The sequence below is a fragment of the Melanerpes formicivorus genome, unplaced genomic scaffold (assembly GCF_026170545.1).
Source record: "Melanerpes formicivorus ecotype bairdi unplaced genomic scaffold, bMelFor1.0.p_v2 SCAF_2, whole genome shotgun sequence".
Lineage (NCBI taxonomy): Eukaryota > Metazoa > Chordata > Aves > Piciformes > Picidae > Melanerpes > Melanerpes formicivorus.
In genome coordinates, this window is record NW_027142354.1 from 9,469,518 (window position 1) to 9,484,571 (window position 15,054).

Consider the following 15,054-nt stretch of genomic DNA (forward strand, 5'->3'; position numbering starts at 1 on the left):
AAGCAACCTCTGGGGATCATCTAATCTAAATCCCCAGCTGAAGTAGGTTCACATACTTCAGGTTGCGTAAGATCGCGTCCAGGCACATTTTTAGTCTCCAGAGAAGGAGACTCTACAATCTCTCTGGGCAACCTGTTCCAGTGCTGTCTGTTTTCCTTATGTTTAGGTGGAAATTCATGCATCCTAGTTTGTGTCCATTGCCCTGGTCCTGTCACTGGACACCACTGAAAAGAGGCTGGCCCCTTGACACCTGCCCTTTCAGTTTCTCTGATACCTAAAAATAGCAAGTCAAAGTCATCCCTGGTAGAAGATTCCAAATGGCTTGAATCCACAGTGGTGCAGTCACTGTAGAAGTCTGGCATAGGTAAGAAGAAGAGAGAAAAGTGGCAGAAAATTATCTTATCTTCTTTTTATTGTGGTTTTTTTTCAGGAGACCTGGAACAAAAATTTGAACTGGAAATAAGCCCCCTTTGTAATCAGCAGAAGGATACAATACCAAGCATACAGATTGGTGAGTTTCAGTTCCATTCTCTTCTCTACACTTTTATCTCAGTATGCACAAGCTTGTAGAGAAACTTTCTTCCCACCACTTCCAATCTAGTTGTTGCAGCAATAAGAACTGCAGGTAGGATGAGAGTCATGATTCACGGTCTAAATAAAAGCGTTCAAGTCAAATATTCAACAGAAAGACAAAGGAGTCATTGCATAAGGGGGGAAAGGACCATTCCAATAGAATAGAATAGGGTTAGCCAGGTTGAAAAAGACCTTTGAGATCATCAAGTCTAACCTATCACCCAACACCATCTAATCAACTAAACCATGGCACCAAGTGCCCCATCAAGTCTCTTCCTAAACACCTCCAGTGATGGCAACTCCACCCTGGGCAGCCCATTCCAATGGCCAATTGCTCTTTCTGTGAAGAACATCTTCCTCACATCCAGCCTAAACATCCTCTGGCACAGCTTGAGACTGTGTCCTCTTGTTCTGGTGCTGATTGCCTGGGAGAAGAGACCAACCCCCTCTTGGCTTCAGCCTCCCTTCAGGTAGTTGTAGATGGTAATAAGGCCTCCCCTGAGCCTCCTCTTCCCCAGGCTAAGCAACCCCAGCTCCCTCAGTCTCTCCTCATAGGGCTTGTGCTCCAAACCCCTCCCCAGCTTTGTTGCCCTCCTCTGGACATGTTCCAGCAAGTCAACATCTTTCCTAAACTGAGGGGCCCAGAACTGGACACAGTACTCAAGGTGTGCCTAATCAGTTCTGAGTACAGGGGCATAATGACTTCCCTGCTCCTGCTGGCCACACTGTTCCTGATACAGGCCAGGATGCCATTGGCCTTCTTGGCCACAATACCTGCAGAGGAAAATTACAGCCAACATATGATCAAACACCAGTTACTTTCTAGTCTGAAATATCTTCTGAGAAGGCTGCTGTCTCTCACAGATGTTACTGTTACACATACAGATAGAGACACAACTTGCCATGTGTGCTGGTCAAAAGCTGTGCATTTCAAAAGGAATTGATGGCTGCTTAAGGGTTTATTGTTATTTCTTGTCAGGGTTTTTGCCACATCCATTGCTGTATTCTCTTAAGGCACTCTGTAGGGCAATGCAGTGGTGTAATTACTTTGTTCCTCACCCACTGTCCCTTGTGTGTTTCCCCAGGGTTCATGACCTACATTGTAGAGCCACTCTTTGAGAGGTGGGCCCAGTTTACAGGAGATACCCCCTTATCGGAAAATATGCTAAACCATCTCAGGAGGAACAAGGCCAAGTGGAGGAGTTTGCTCCACAAGCAACACAGCAGTAGTAGGAGCAATGACCACTCAGGTCAAGTGACTGGCAGCCACGAACAGACTTTGAATAAGGAAGAGACTCCTTAGTGGCAGCTTTGCACTTTTCCTTATAGCACTGCTATCTCCATCTTGATCGCAGCAGTGAACAAAATCCCGAGGAGCTGGAAGCCTGTTATCAAGACTGTGGAAAGGGAAGACACGGCAAAGCAGAAGCTGTAAGGGTCCTCACAAACCAACCTGCAGTTCTGCTGGGTTCCTTTCTGGATCTCCTTCATGTTCCTCTCCCCTCTCTTCATTCTGCGCATGCCTGATGCTGTTTGTCACTTCTGATCATGAACTGCCCGAGTCCCAGTCAGAACTACTGAAGCCAGGCTGCTTACAGCTGCCATGAAACAGGGAGGATTACTGGGAGAACAGGGGAGACAGAGGCGCTCTTGGTTACACGTCCATTTACCACAAGTCGTACTGTGACATATGTATATAGGCCCAGAGTATCATATGCTTTCTAGGCTGGCAGCTGGGCTGCACAGTAAACCACCAGCATCTTCAGCATCCAGTGGACACTGGCTGAGTGAGACAGCACTTGCAGAGGGCAAAGAGAGTCTGGTTATTTTGGTAATTAAAACACAAATCTTTTTAACTTTTGTATTCTGTGCACTAAACAACAGATCTATAAACCTTGGACTGAAGTTACTCTCCCTATACACAACTGCAGTGTAACAAGGCTCATTTTGGTAACCATTTTTATGCCACTTTGGATAAAAGACAGGCATCTTCTCCTTGCAAGGAACGGTATTCCCTCGCAACAGAAAGGGAAGGTGTTGTACAGTCCAAACCTTTGAAACACGAACAGGTCTATCTTTTGAGTACTGTTTCAAGTAACATGTTTATATTCATATATGTACATTTTCTGTAAATACAAAGCGCTACTGATTCCCAGGCCAAAATCCTGGCTGGAATACTGTGGGATTGCTACCTGTAAAATCATTGGCACTGTGAACAGAATACTGTTAGTTTTAATACAAGAGAAAGCATTTGTAAATAGGGTATAGAGTTTATTAATATACACCATCGTTTGTGGATGAAAGCCTTAACTTTTAGCATCCTTCATCTTCTGATAGCTGCCAAAAATAATATGGTCACAAGATAACGATTCTGAACTGCCTGTCCACTACCCAAGGTGTATCACAGGTCATTAAGGAATGAAGTCTGGCAGGATAACTTCTTGAAAACTTCAAGCACATTCCATATGGGTCCGTGTTGTTGCTCCGTGGCACCTTGCACATTCGGTCTAGGAAAATGCTTCACAGAGCCTGAAGGTTGAAGTTCAAACAAAAACCAAACCCAAGCCCCACAGCAACACCACATAATTTGAGAGTTTAACCTGATTACCACTTATTCAAGAGTATGAATGCTTATTAAATAACATAGTGATCTACAGAGCACTACATTCTGATACTCCTGGAGTCAAGTTGTTTTCCTGAGTGATGGTGCAGTGTAGCTGATTTTTTTTACCCCCCTTTCCCTTGTTAGTCAGCAAAGTACAAATGCATTTTGAAGGGGAAAAAAATGTGTGTTGTAGTCAGACTATTAAAAAGAAGTCCTCTGAGCCATCATAGTAGATAAGGAATTTTCTATGCTCTCCTGTATGCGAAAGATACATGGCCTTATCTAAACCATGAACAACCTCAGTTCAGATAGCCCTTTTAGAACTTCACATAAGCTTCCACCCTTTCAAGGAGATTGTATTCTTGAACACTACTGCATTGTACCAAAATCATTGTCACCTCGTTTTCTCCTTTGCCCCAGAAAAATTAATTGCATTCAGGTTAAGTATAGTGGTGGTGTAAATGCCCAGTACATCAAACCTGTACAGCTTTTTCCAAGGGAACTAGAGCAGATGTGTCCATATAATCATGTTTGGACATGAATACCTTGGAGAGGCCAACAAAGGAAGAGCTACACGAGTTGGTGTTTGAAAAAGATATTTACTCATAATATTGCAATGGGAGATACAATAGAAGTTCTCCCAGTTACAGTGAGTATTGATTAGACAAAAAGTGCTCATGCACAGAAGGGGATTAATATGTTTAAAGGAAAATAAAAAGCATAAGTTTCAGTAAAGGATGTTTTACTATAATAATTCACTGGACATGTATCTTCAGAGAAAGAGACTGAAACCCAGTGAAACAGAAAGGTAGAAATCACTGTGAGAACACAAAGCATCCTGAGAACGATGTTTTTCTTCTCCTCTACTATTTTGTAAGCTATAAGCAGTAGAAAATATTCTTCTCCCTCCTTCCTCTAAATGGGACTCACATATTAGAAGTACCATAAAAAGCAAAGAGTGTTAGAAATAATTGTATTCTACTATAACTACAGGAATAAATGTCTCTTAACCATCTGATTGTGGGAGTGGGAGCATCACCACTTTGCAGCCTTTTAGATGTATCTTTCCTTCTCCTGACAGATTTAGGACAATTATTAGGACATTACAGAAACGATGTAATGGGGCTGCTTTGAAGCACTCAAGTACATACATACAATTTCCCTTGTTTTGTCTTTTTACTAAGACTTGGGAGCCATTTTCTTTCTAGTTAAACCCACTGTCTAGCAACATAAAAAGCTCTTGATAGATAAGTTTTTGAGCTGTTTCTGAAGAACTTCAAGAAAATTGGTCCCATGGGAAAGCTGAGGTACAAATCATGTTCTGTTACAGCTGCAATTAAACCAAGACCTTTTCTGGAGCCTACAGGGTCCATTACAAGTTTGTTCTTACCAAGCTAAAATTTCCCAATTTAGGAAAGCTGCTCTTAAAATGAACAGGTTAGAGGGTGGGGATTTTTTTTGGGGGGGAGGGGGTTCATGCATTGAACATACTTGCTAGATTTCAGTCACCTTGTCTAATGAAAACAATGCTTGAAGTAGATTTAGGTTGGCTCCAGAAATGCTTCTGTACTTGTGCACCAAACCCACTTTGGGTCTGGGCCACTTTGCTCAGGTGCTCCAGACAAAAGTGCACCTAAAAGTTTGGCTCTGGCAGCAAATGCCAGGCAACCAGATCCACTGGGGTCTGTAATGCAAAATGCTGCCATTTGATTTCCCCTAGAAGCAGCCAGGTTGTACCAAATCAGCCAAACAGCACCAGTGCTTAGTATTTGTGGCTGTGCTATATAACTGGCATTCTGTAGTTTGGAGGACATTTGTGTACTGGAATTTCTCCTCAGGATGCCAACAGAATGATAGATGCACAGAATAGAAGAAGTCTCTATGCAGAGAATACAGATTTCTGTCTTGTCAGCCCTGCTATCCACTTTACATGAAGCCCTTTCAAGTTGTGTCTCTCTCTTATTGGGCCAGTGCAACCAAGAGAGTCCAAAGTTTTAAAACCGAATTAGGTTTTACACAGAAAGAAAGAAGGAGAAAACTGCTCAGAGCAGGAGCCTAAAATGCTTTTATGCCCCACAAATACATTTGATCAGAATCTAGTTTAAGTGCAGATTTTGTACCATCAAAGGGGCAAATTCTGTATAAATACCAACAACAACTATAGTAATTAAAGCAAGTGGCAGTAAGTGTAACATAGGCTTGTTAAAATGCATTAATATTTATTCTTAGGTAATGATTTTACCTACATTTGGGGTCAATACTCCAGCCATCAGCCGAAAGGGGAGAAAGAGAACCATTGAAAATATGTACCTTTGAAATACAGAAACGGAGAGAGGAGTAACTGAGATTAAGTAGAGTCTATGAAGGCGAAACAAAACCAAAACAGAACAACAACAACAACAACCCAACCCACACGATCTGCAGTTGTATCTGACCTAACCTACAATATAGGGCAGCTATTTTTCTACAAACTATTTGTTTTCATTGAGAAAGATCAACGTTTCCCCCAAATGATCAGGAGGAAGTCTGATAGCACTGCAAATGAGATAAGCTCATTTTCACATTGCATAGCTGTCTCACCAGAAACAGAATGCATACCTGCAAGTACTCGCAGTTTTGTTTTCAGGTATCCATCAGGGTACCAACCTTTGTATTTTAAGTCACTCAGCCGAGTTGTTCATAAAGAACTCCCATTCCCCTCCTGACTCCTCCCATCCCCTGCATATAGTTCACACACACACACACACACACATAAAAAAGGTCAATACTTACATTTTAATTAAGATCCTGCAAATCCAAAAAAAAATAAAGCTACTCCAAAATGCAAGCAAAACAAAACAAAACAAAAACTCAAGGAAAGCTTCATGCCTTGAAAATGTATTCAAATTACTTTGATTGGTGCAAACTATTATTATTTTCTTTCTCCTTTTTTTTTTGTTTGGTTTTCCTCCTGTAATCCATCCAATATTTTAGGTACATGAACTTTTAAGTGCAGAGCCTAAGTTTGACTTGGATGTAAAATATATTCTGCTTGTCTTTGAATTCAAGATTGTATATGTCACGTTTATTGTAAAGCATTTTATATATACATATTCACATATCTTATACAACTCTATGGGCCAAACACTGGTCCCACCAACTTCACTGGGACCAAGAATCAGCCCCCATATGTGCGTATATATGCCATATGCATCATTCTGAAAGCACTAGATTGTGTGAAAATGCTGTGACTGCTATGCAGTGATGCCAAGAGACTTAACTGTATCTTTTTTAACATACTGCTGTAAGTATTCATCATGTCAAAGAATGACAACTAATAAAAAAAAATTGGGAAAAAAAATAGAAGTGTCTAGAGTTCTTTGGTAAAGCCAGTTGGTTAAAAGCCTCTCCTTAGGTTGCAGGAGATGTTTTGGTTTGACAAGGCAGCAAAAGTCCTGCTGCCTCTCCTTCCTACCAACAGAACAGAATAAACCAGGTTGGAAGAGACCTTCAAGATCATCGTGTCCAACCCGTCATCCAACACCACCTAATCAACTAAACCATGCAACCAAGCACCCTATCAAGTCTCCTCCTGAACACCTCCAATGATGGTGACGCAGTACTCAAGGTGTGGCCTAACCAGTGCAGAGTACAGGGGCAGAATGACCTCCCTGCTCCTGCTGTTCCTGATACAGGCCAGGGTGCCATTGGCCCTCTTGGCTGCCTGGGCACACTGCAGGCTCAAATTCAGCCTACCATCAACCAGTACTCCCAGGTCCCTCTCTGCCTGGCTGCTCTCCAACCACTCTGACCCCAGCCTGTAGCACTGCATGGGGTTGCTGTGGCCAATGTGCAGATCCCAGCACTTGGATGTGTTAAATCTTATACTGTTGGACTCTGCCCATCTGTCCAGCCTGTCAAGGTCCCTCTGCAGAGCCTCTCTACTCTCTAGCAGATCAACTCCTGCCCCCACCTTGGTGTCATCTACAAAACAGAATAATCACTTAAAAACAGAATAATCACTTGCCTAGTGCACTGTGTCTGAGAAGAACTTCTCTAAATTCACCTTCAGCCTTGCTGTAGGAATTCAGAGTGACCAGCTAAGGAAGTCTTCCTATATATTTCTCCTAAGTCTATAGTAAAAGAATTTTCAAACCCCATGGAAAATGTTTCCCCATTTAAGCACTGGAAGAAAACGGAGTTGTCTTTTCCTGTTCTTTCACTTCCAGTAACTAGTTTTGGGTATCATTGGTCAGCTTCAATCTCCATTTCCTCATTTCTCAGTTGCAGACCATGTTATATATGTGTGCAATATGACACAGGTGTATGAAGTTTAATACAAAATCTGGGATATATTGACATTCCACACTGATGAATATCTCCAAGTGAGAAATGCCTGAGACTCTTGAACATGTCCAGAGAAGGGCAACAAGGCTGGTGAGAGGCCTCGAGCACAAGCCCTACAAGGAGAGGCTGAGGAAGCTGGGAAGGTTTAGCCTGGAGAGGAGGAGGGCTCAGGGGAGACCTTATTGCTGTCTACAAATACCTGAAGGGAGGTTGTAGCCAGGAGGGGGTTGGTCTCTTCTCCCAGGCAACCAGCACCAGAACATGGGGACACAGACTCAAGCTGTGCCAGGGGAAGTTTAGGCTCAAGGCGAGGAGAAAGTTCTTCACAGACAGAGTTGCTAGCCATCAGAATGTGCTGCCCAGGGAGGGGGTGGAGTCACCGTCTCTGGAGGTGTTCAGGAGGGGATTGGATGTGGCACTTGGTGCCATGGTCTAGTAGTCATGAGGTCTGTGGTGACAGGTTGGACTTGGTGATCTTTGAGGTCTTTTCCAACCTTATTGATTGTGATTACTGATGGGCTTCTGCCATTGCAGGCACTCTTCCTGACTTTGATACATTTATAAAGCCATAATTTATTTGTTACCTCCATATCTGCAGTAACACTCAGCACAGCACTAACAAAGTAAAAACACTCAAATGCTACACCTGAACAATGTAGGAGCTGGAAATAGTTTGGTTCCAGTGTTATTCAGCCAACATTTTAAATTCACTTTCTTAAAATACATTGTAAAAACCCACCCTTCAAAATCACCAAAAACCCAACAAAAGTGGGTTTGTGTGTTCCACAGATGCAAGCTGAACTGCAGAATGGATTCTAGACTGAAATCCCTTAGAGATCTGTCCTATACATGGAATTCTGATGATTTCCCCAGAAGTTTTATATAGGCAGCATTGGAAAACCACTCACAATTTTCCCCTACAGCTTTTGTGAAAAATAACGTGGCCAAATCTAAGTGGAAACATTTTCCTGCTCCACACAGGCGCTGTCTGGATGGACACTGCTGTTTAATTGTTCAACACAGTGTAGAGTAGTGTGTTGAAATCAATCACTGAACTTAACAGCAAAACAAAAATCAGTAACAGCAAATTTTTGTCCTGGCCAACACTTAACTGCCATGACCCAGGCACAGGACCCAGCCTGTGCCCTCATTGAAGTTCACAACAATGAAAGGGGCCTTGGAGACTTTGCTGCAACTCAGAAAGGTACTGAGTTAAGTGGAAGTAAGGATTCACATGCAAGGGCACAATATCCTTGTTATTTTCCATCTTCCTTGGTCATTTTTGAGTTCTCCCAACTTAAAGATACAGAGGTTTTACCATAATAAAAGCTGGCTTTTTGTTTTTAAGAGAAACATCTTCCTGAGGCTCAGGCAACCTTCAATTCCTGTCACTTTTTTGAAGTACATTTTACAACATTTTTTCTTTCTTTTTTTTCTTGAAGAGAGTATTTTATACCTTTCAGTCTCCCAGTTTCAAGAATTCATCGTTAGTAATACTGCTATTAATGGTTGCTTAGGAAGGAATGTAGGAAAAGTGCCTGGACCTCAGCTAAATCCTCCCTCTGCCCATGACCCAGACATATCACAGTATAACCTGCTGTAACCAACAGCCTTCATTGTCTTCTGAGTGCTTCCACTACTTAGGCCTGTATGTTTGCAGGCCTTTTAATATAAACCACTAACAAAATGATCTGACATTTGGACTACTACAGCCCAAGAGCCACATCGTGTGTGCAGTACTAAATAAAAGTGGAATTCATCTGCATTGTGGTCAAACTTTGGAGAGCTCTGATTATAGATCAGGACTCCACCAGGCACACCAATACTGATCCTACCCCAAGTCTTCACAATAGAAATAACTTAATAGCAGACTCTTGTTACTTCAAAGCTCACAAAGAAAACCACCATGGATGCTTCAGAGCCAGATATGAAAGGACAGAATTTATGTTAATGATAAAGTAATTAAACTTCTGTGGGTTTTGTGGAAAACAATTTAACTGATCAGCATTAAGGACCTTAAACCTGCACATTCTGCTGGGTTTTTGGAGGGAAGAGCTTACTCCTTCACCAACTCAACTATAGTTTTCTTTCCTGCATTTCAGTACCATTAATTTAAAGGGAGAGCTGACATCATCACTCTTGAGTTACTTGACAGCTTTTCCTGGGGGTTTCATATTGCTCTCAGGGACAACTTGCATAATAATGCAGATGTCGCTTTTCAGCTGGTATAGAACATCTTCTATTTTAGTGAGATCCATGATAGTAAGGAGTCGTCTTAAAGCTCTGAATATCAGCACCTTCAAGAGAAGCACAGGCTCCTCCCTCTGCAAAACTAATAGTATTTTTGAAAGGTAAGCAGATATCTCCAACCAGAGGTGATCTCTAAGACAACCTATAAGTAGTACATTAGAAAATAAATACATTTTAAAACTTCTCTTGAAGGAGACAAGGTAAGGGGGAGGGAATGCACTACTGTCAATAGTGGACTCACACAAGGAAAACACTCTTGAAAAGTCTGATTTATATATCTGAGACCAGAGCTTTTAGATCTAATAACCCTTACATAGGGAGGTTTGGTTTTTTGGGCTTTTTTTTGCTGGTTTTATTTGTTTCACTCTGGACCACTGTAGAACTGGCTTTGGGTTCTGCTACATAGAAGAAAGGGCTACATAGAAGAAGGGCAACAAAGTTGGTGAGGGGTTTGGAACACAAGCCCTATGAGGAGAGGCTGAGGGAGCTGGGGCTGCTTAGCCTGGAGAAGAGGAGACTCAGGGGTGACCTTATCACTCTCTACAACTACCTGAAGGGAGGTTGTAGACAGGAAGATGTTGGTCTCTTCTCCCAGGCAGCCAGCACCAGAACAAGAGGACACAGTCTCAGGCTGCACCAGGGGAGGTTTAGGTTGGCTGTTAGGAAGAAGTTCTATACAGAGAGAGTGATTGCCCATTGGAATGGGCTGCCTGGGGAGGTGGTGGAGTTGCCGTCATTGGAGGTGTTCAGGAGGAGACTTGATGGGGTGCTTGGTGCCATGGTTTAGTAGTTTAGGTGGGTTGGATTGGTTGATGGGTTGGACGCGATGATCTTGAAGGTCTCTTCCAACCTGGTCTATTCTATGTATTCTAAGAAATAAAGTCGCCCTTTCCCAATGCAGATGGATTCTCACTACTGAAATTGTTTCTTTAATTTTAAAATCTTTTCTTTGTTTCTAGTTTTCACTCCCTGCTACTGGTTAATAGGTTTCTCCCTGTCAAAAGAAAGAAGAGTTTTGTGCCATTTTTTTTCCCCTCTTCATGCTTTCACAAACAAATCAGATCATTATAAATTTTCTGTTTCTGAAATAGTATAGTATTAAAATCTATAAATTTAAACAAAATCTCTATAGTTTTTCACCTGGCTGTACTAGAACTACTGTTTCTGAACACCTAAGGTACTAAGTGCCGGGTTCTACACATTGGCCACAGCAACCCCATGCAGTACTACAGGCTGGGGTCAGAGTGGCTGGAGAGTGACTAGGCAGAGAGGGACCTGGGGGTACTGGTTGACAGTAGGCTGAATTTGAGCCTGCAGTGTGCCCAGGCAGCCAAGAGGGCCAATGGCATCCTGGCCTGCATCAGGAACAGTGTGGCCAGCAGGAGCAGGGAGGTCATTCTGCCCCTGTACACTGCACTGGTTAGGCCACACCCTGAGTACTGTGTCCAGTTCTGGAGCCCTCAGTTTAGGAGCACTACTGAAAACATGAAATATTAGCCTAGATCCAATTTCTATAATCCTAGTAAAAATAATTTCAAGCAATTCCTTTTACCTGTGGGTTATCAGTTCTACATCCATTTAACTTAGCACTGTATTTAATTTATACTACTCTATTAGAGCTATTTCTGACAAAGATTGTTTAAAAGATCTATTTTCCAACAGTCACATGAGATCACTTCTGGTATCCATCTCCAAATCTGCAATAGGATTCCATTATACAGATTTTTTTGCTTAGAACAGATAAATACTAATTGATCCATAGTCATCTTGGTTACCTAGTTTTTCTTAAAAACAAAACTTAGATCCCACTATTTCCTGTATGTCTGCATTACTCTGAGGTTTATTCAGAGGGGACATAAAAGATCAGATATGTTCTTCAGTCAGCTTCTTCAAAATTTGCACATTCAAATTGCTTAACCATCTGCAGTGTAGTTTAAAGCTTTTTTTGCCAGCAGGCAGTTTAACTTATTCCTCTATTACAAAATTACTTCAGTAGTGCTCAGTGATCCTGGTTTTAAACAATTGCTTTTCACTTTCCCTAAAATCTACATCATTTGTGAGACTTTGATTCTTGTTTAAGTAACAGAACAGCAACAACTTCTAAATGAAAATGTTGCCAGCGACCATTACCAGGTGTGATATTGACAACCCTCAACTCTTACCAAGTCAGCCGCTGATGATTATTGTGCTCAGTCCATGTCTGGCCACATGCCATTTTCTTCAAAGCTACTGGGTCTTTACTGTAAGGGAGACCTGTATGCTGGATTAAGAGAAAGGACTTAGTCCTGTGAGTCAGACACCTTTCTTCACAGCTTTTACTGTGTTAGAGAGAAGGAAAAGGGGAGTAAAGAGAAGAAAACTACTGTGAGATTGTATAGATGTTTACAGAGTCCCTTAGGGAACTACTAGGTTAGACAACTGTTAACATGCTCTTCTAGCAGCAGCACCAATAGTTTACAATGCATGAAGTTAAATCTCTCACATTCTGTTTATTTCACTTACCTTATTTTTGACCTAACTTAATATCAAAACCCACCAGTGACAAACTAGATTACAAAGCAGATCACAGTATCACTTAGGTTGGAAAGGACCTCGAGGATCATCTAGTCTAACCTATCAACACAGACCCCATGACTAGACCATGGCACCAAGTGCCACGTCCAATCTCCCTTTGAACGCCTCCAGGGTCGATGACTCAACCACCTCCCGGGGCAGCCCATTCCAATGACGAATGACTCGCTCGGTGATGAACTTCCTCCTCACCTCGAGTCTAAACCTCCCCTGGCGCAGCTTGAGACTGTGTCCCCTTGTTCTGGTGCTGGTTGCCTGGGAGAAGAGGCCAACCCCTTCCTGGCTACAACCACCTTTTGGGTAGTTGTAGAGGGCAATGAGGTCACCCCTGAGCCTCCTCTTCTCCAGGCTAAACAATCCCAGCTCCCTCAGCCTCTCCTCATAGGGCTTGTGTTCAAGGCCTCTCCCCAGCCTTGTTGCCCTTCTCTGGACACGTTCAAGTGTTTCGATGTCCTTCTTAAACTGAGGGGCCCAGAACTGGACACATGACGCAAGGTGTGGCCTAACCACTGCCGAGTACAGGGGCAGAATAACCTCCCTGATCCTGCTGGCCTCACTGTTCCTAATACAGGCCAGGATGCTATTGGCCCTCCTGGCCACCTGGGCACACTGCTGGCTCATATTCAGGTGGCTGTCGATCAGCACACCCAGGTCCCTCTCTGTTTGGGAGCTCTCCAGCCACTCCGACCCCAGCCTGTAGCTCTGCATGGGATTGCCGTAGCCAAAGTGCAGCACTTTTTTTTCGTAGAGATCAGTCTCACTAGAATTCTCACTGTTCTGACATGCTACATTCAGTATTCCTAAGGTTGGAAGGGACCTCAAAGATCATCGAGTCCAACCTGTCACCACAAACCTCATGACCTCCTCAGGGACTACTGCCCACTGCAGGCTTGAACTCATGACCTTCCCATTAAGGGTCTGATGCGCTAACAACTGAGCCACAACTTATACCAAGTATACCCTTCAAATCTTAAGGAGACAGCTATGCCAGTACTGGGCTGAAGATGTGTCAGAAGCTTGGGGCTTTTGGTTTTGGGGGGGTTTGTCTGTTGGTTTGTTTTTTCTTTAATTAAAAAAAACCAAACCCAAACAAACTTACTCTGAAGAAACAAGTAAAACACTGACATAATTTACATACAGACAGAGCATATGAGAGGAATAGAAGACATAAGAAGCAAACACAATCAGATGAAAAAACATGAGTGGTCAGGTGGGCAGATAAGGAGCATATGTTGTTGACAAAACCCTTTGAGTCAAACCAAAGTACAACTTCAAACTAGCTATCACAAAATACTGACTTCCATATTACTTTCCCATTCTACATGCTGGTAAGGCAGCTCCAAAGTTAACAAAGTTAAAAACAAGAACATCAAGCTTGACCTTTATTCAGAAACACTTCCTCACAAGCAAGGAAAGGGCATAACAAAACCAGCCTGGCTTATTGTGCCCCAGTAGATGACATTCAAACATCAAATGCAAGTTCAGCAACATAGCTACCAGAAACATCACAATGGAAAAAGAAAACCAAAATTCTAGCCAGAAAAAGGAAAAAAAAAAAGTAAGAAACAACCAAGCTGACATGCAAAAAACCAGCAGTATTCTTAAAGACAAATAAAATCCCTTTCTTCAGTAGCAGAACACACGACCAGCCTCACTGATCCATACTGCACTCTTGGGCTTTCTAACCCAGCTACAGCTCTTACCATCACAAAACAAGTCAAATACACACAAGGTGTAAACTACAAGACAATGCATCAACCAATCATAAGGCCACAATAACAAGTGAAGAAACTCTAACTTCACTCTGAATTTTCCCCCTAGTCATTCTTCTTATCAGCAGCTGTTGCTCAATGGAAACTCCCTCCCAGCAAATACAGCTGCTGTGTTACAGCACAATAACTAAAGTAAACCAGAGAAGCAGGAATAATCAATCTAGTTTATCTTTCCCCATTAAGTAAAATGCAGAAAGGGGAAGCACAGATGGATAAGAAAAGAGATCTTAAATGTACAAGTTCCCCACAGTTCAAGGTGACAGGACAGGCAGATACTCCTTATTTATGTATCTAAATATTGCCTATTGTTTCACTCTAACAACTACACTGAAGTCGAAGCATTACTGAAGGCTGAGCTTTGTCCAGTCCTGCAGACATGCAACAAAACTCACTCAAGTCACTGTTTGTATGTGAACAAGCAAAGGACATGTATGCTTACAACAGCAGAGGATAATCTTTCATCTGCAATAAAAACATGAATTTTTTATGCTGGTTTGTCATTTGGACTTTTAAATCCGTGAGCAGCAGCCTATTTTCATTTGTATAACGTACAAGTTACTTGCAGAGATCCCTGCAGGTCTGTGGCAACGCTCAGAGAGCATACTGCATCAAACAGACATTTTCCCCAGTAGCCATTTCACATGAGGTATGAGAGGATGTTTCCTCAGGAAAAGACTGCTGCCAGGTGAGCTGCTTCTCTAACCCACCACAAAATCTTCTGTTTGTTCTCCTGGAAAGCAAAGTAACAGATTTATTCTGTGAATGAACTAGCCTGGTGTTGACTTTTTACTAATCCAAACACACAGATAGTAACCCATCACACTAGGCAATCAGAAGCATGTACCTCTACAATTTTGTGAATACCACTGAAAAGAGGTAACAGAATGGGATTAAGATTTTTACTCTTAAAATCTCTTGCTGACAGAGGAGAACGAAGAGACTTGCAACACATATGTG

At 42.3% G+C, this 15,054-nt stretch overlaps 1 protein-coding gene across 3 annotated transcripts in view; it reads left to right on the plus strand.

The window, feature by feature from the left end:
- Positions 1–15,054, plus strand: part of PDE7B (phosphodiesterase 7B) — a 219,955-nt gene that overhangs the window by 200,599 nt on the left and 4,302 nt on the right. For 2 of the 3 annotated variants that reach the window (XM_068150028.1, XM_068150022.1), the window contains 2 exons: positions 431–511; positions 1,659–5,924. In XM_068150028.1, coding sequence (XP_068006129.1) covers positions 431–511; positions 1,659–1,876 — 299 coding nt within the window. In that variant the 3' untranslated portion in view covers positions 1,877–5,924. Of the gene's footprint in view, positions 1–430; positions 512–1,658; positions 5,925–15,054 lie in introns of those variants that run through there. The other variant, XM_068150038.1, reaches the window with a different exon arrangement.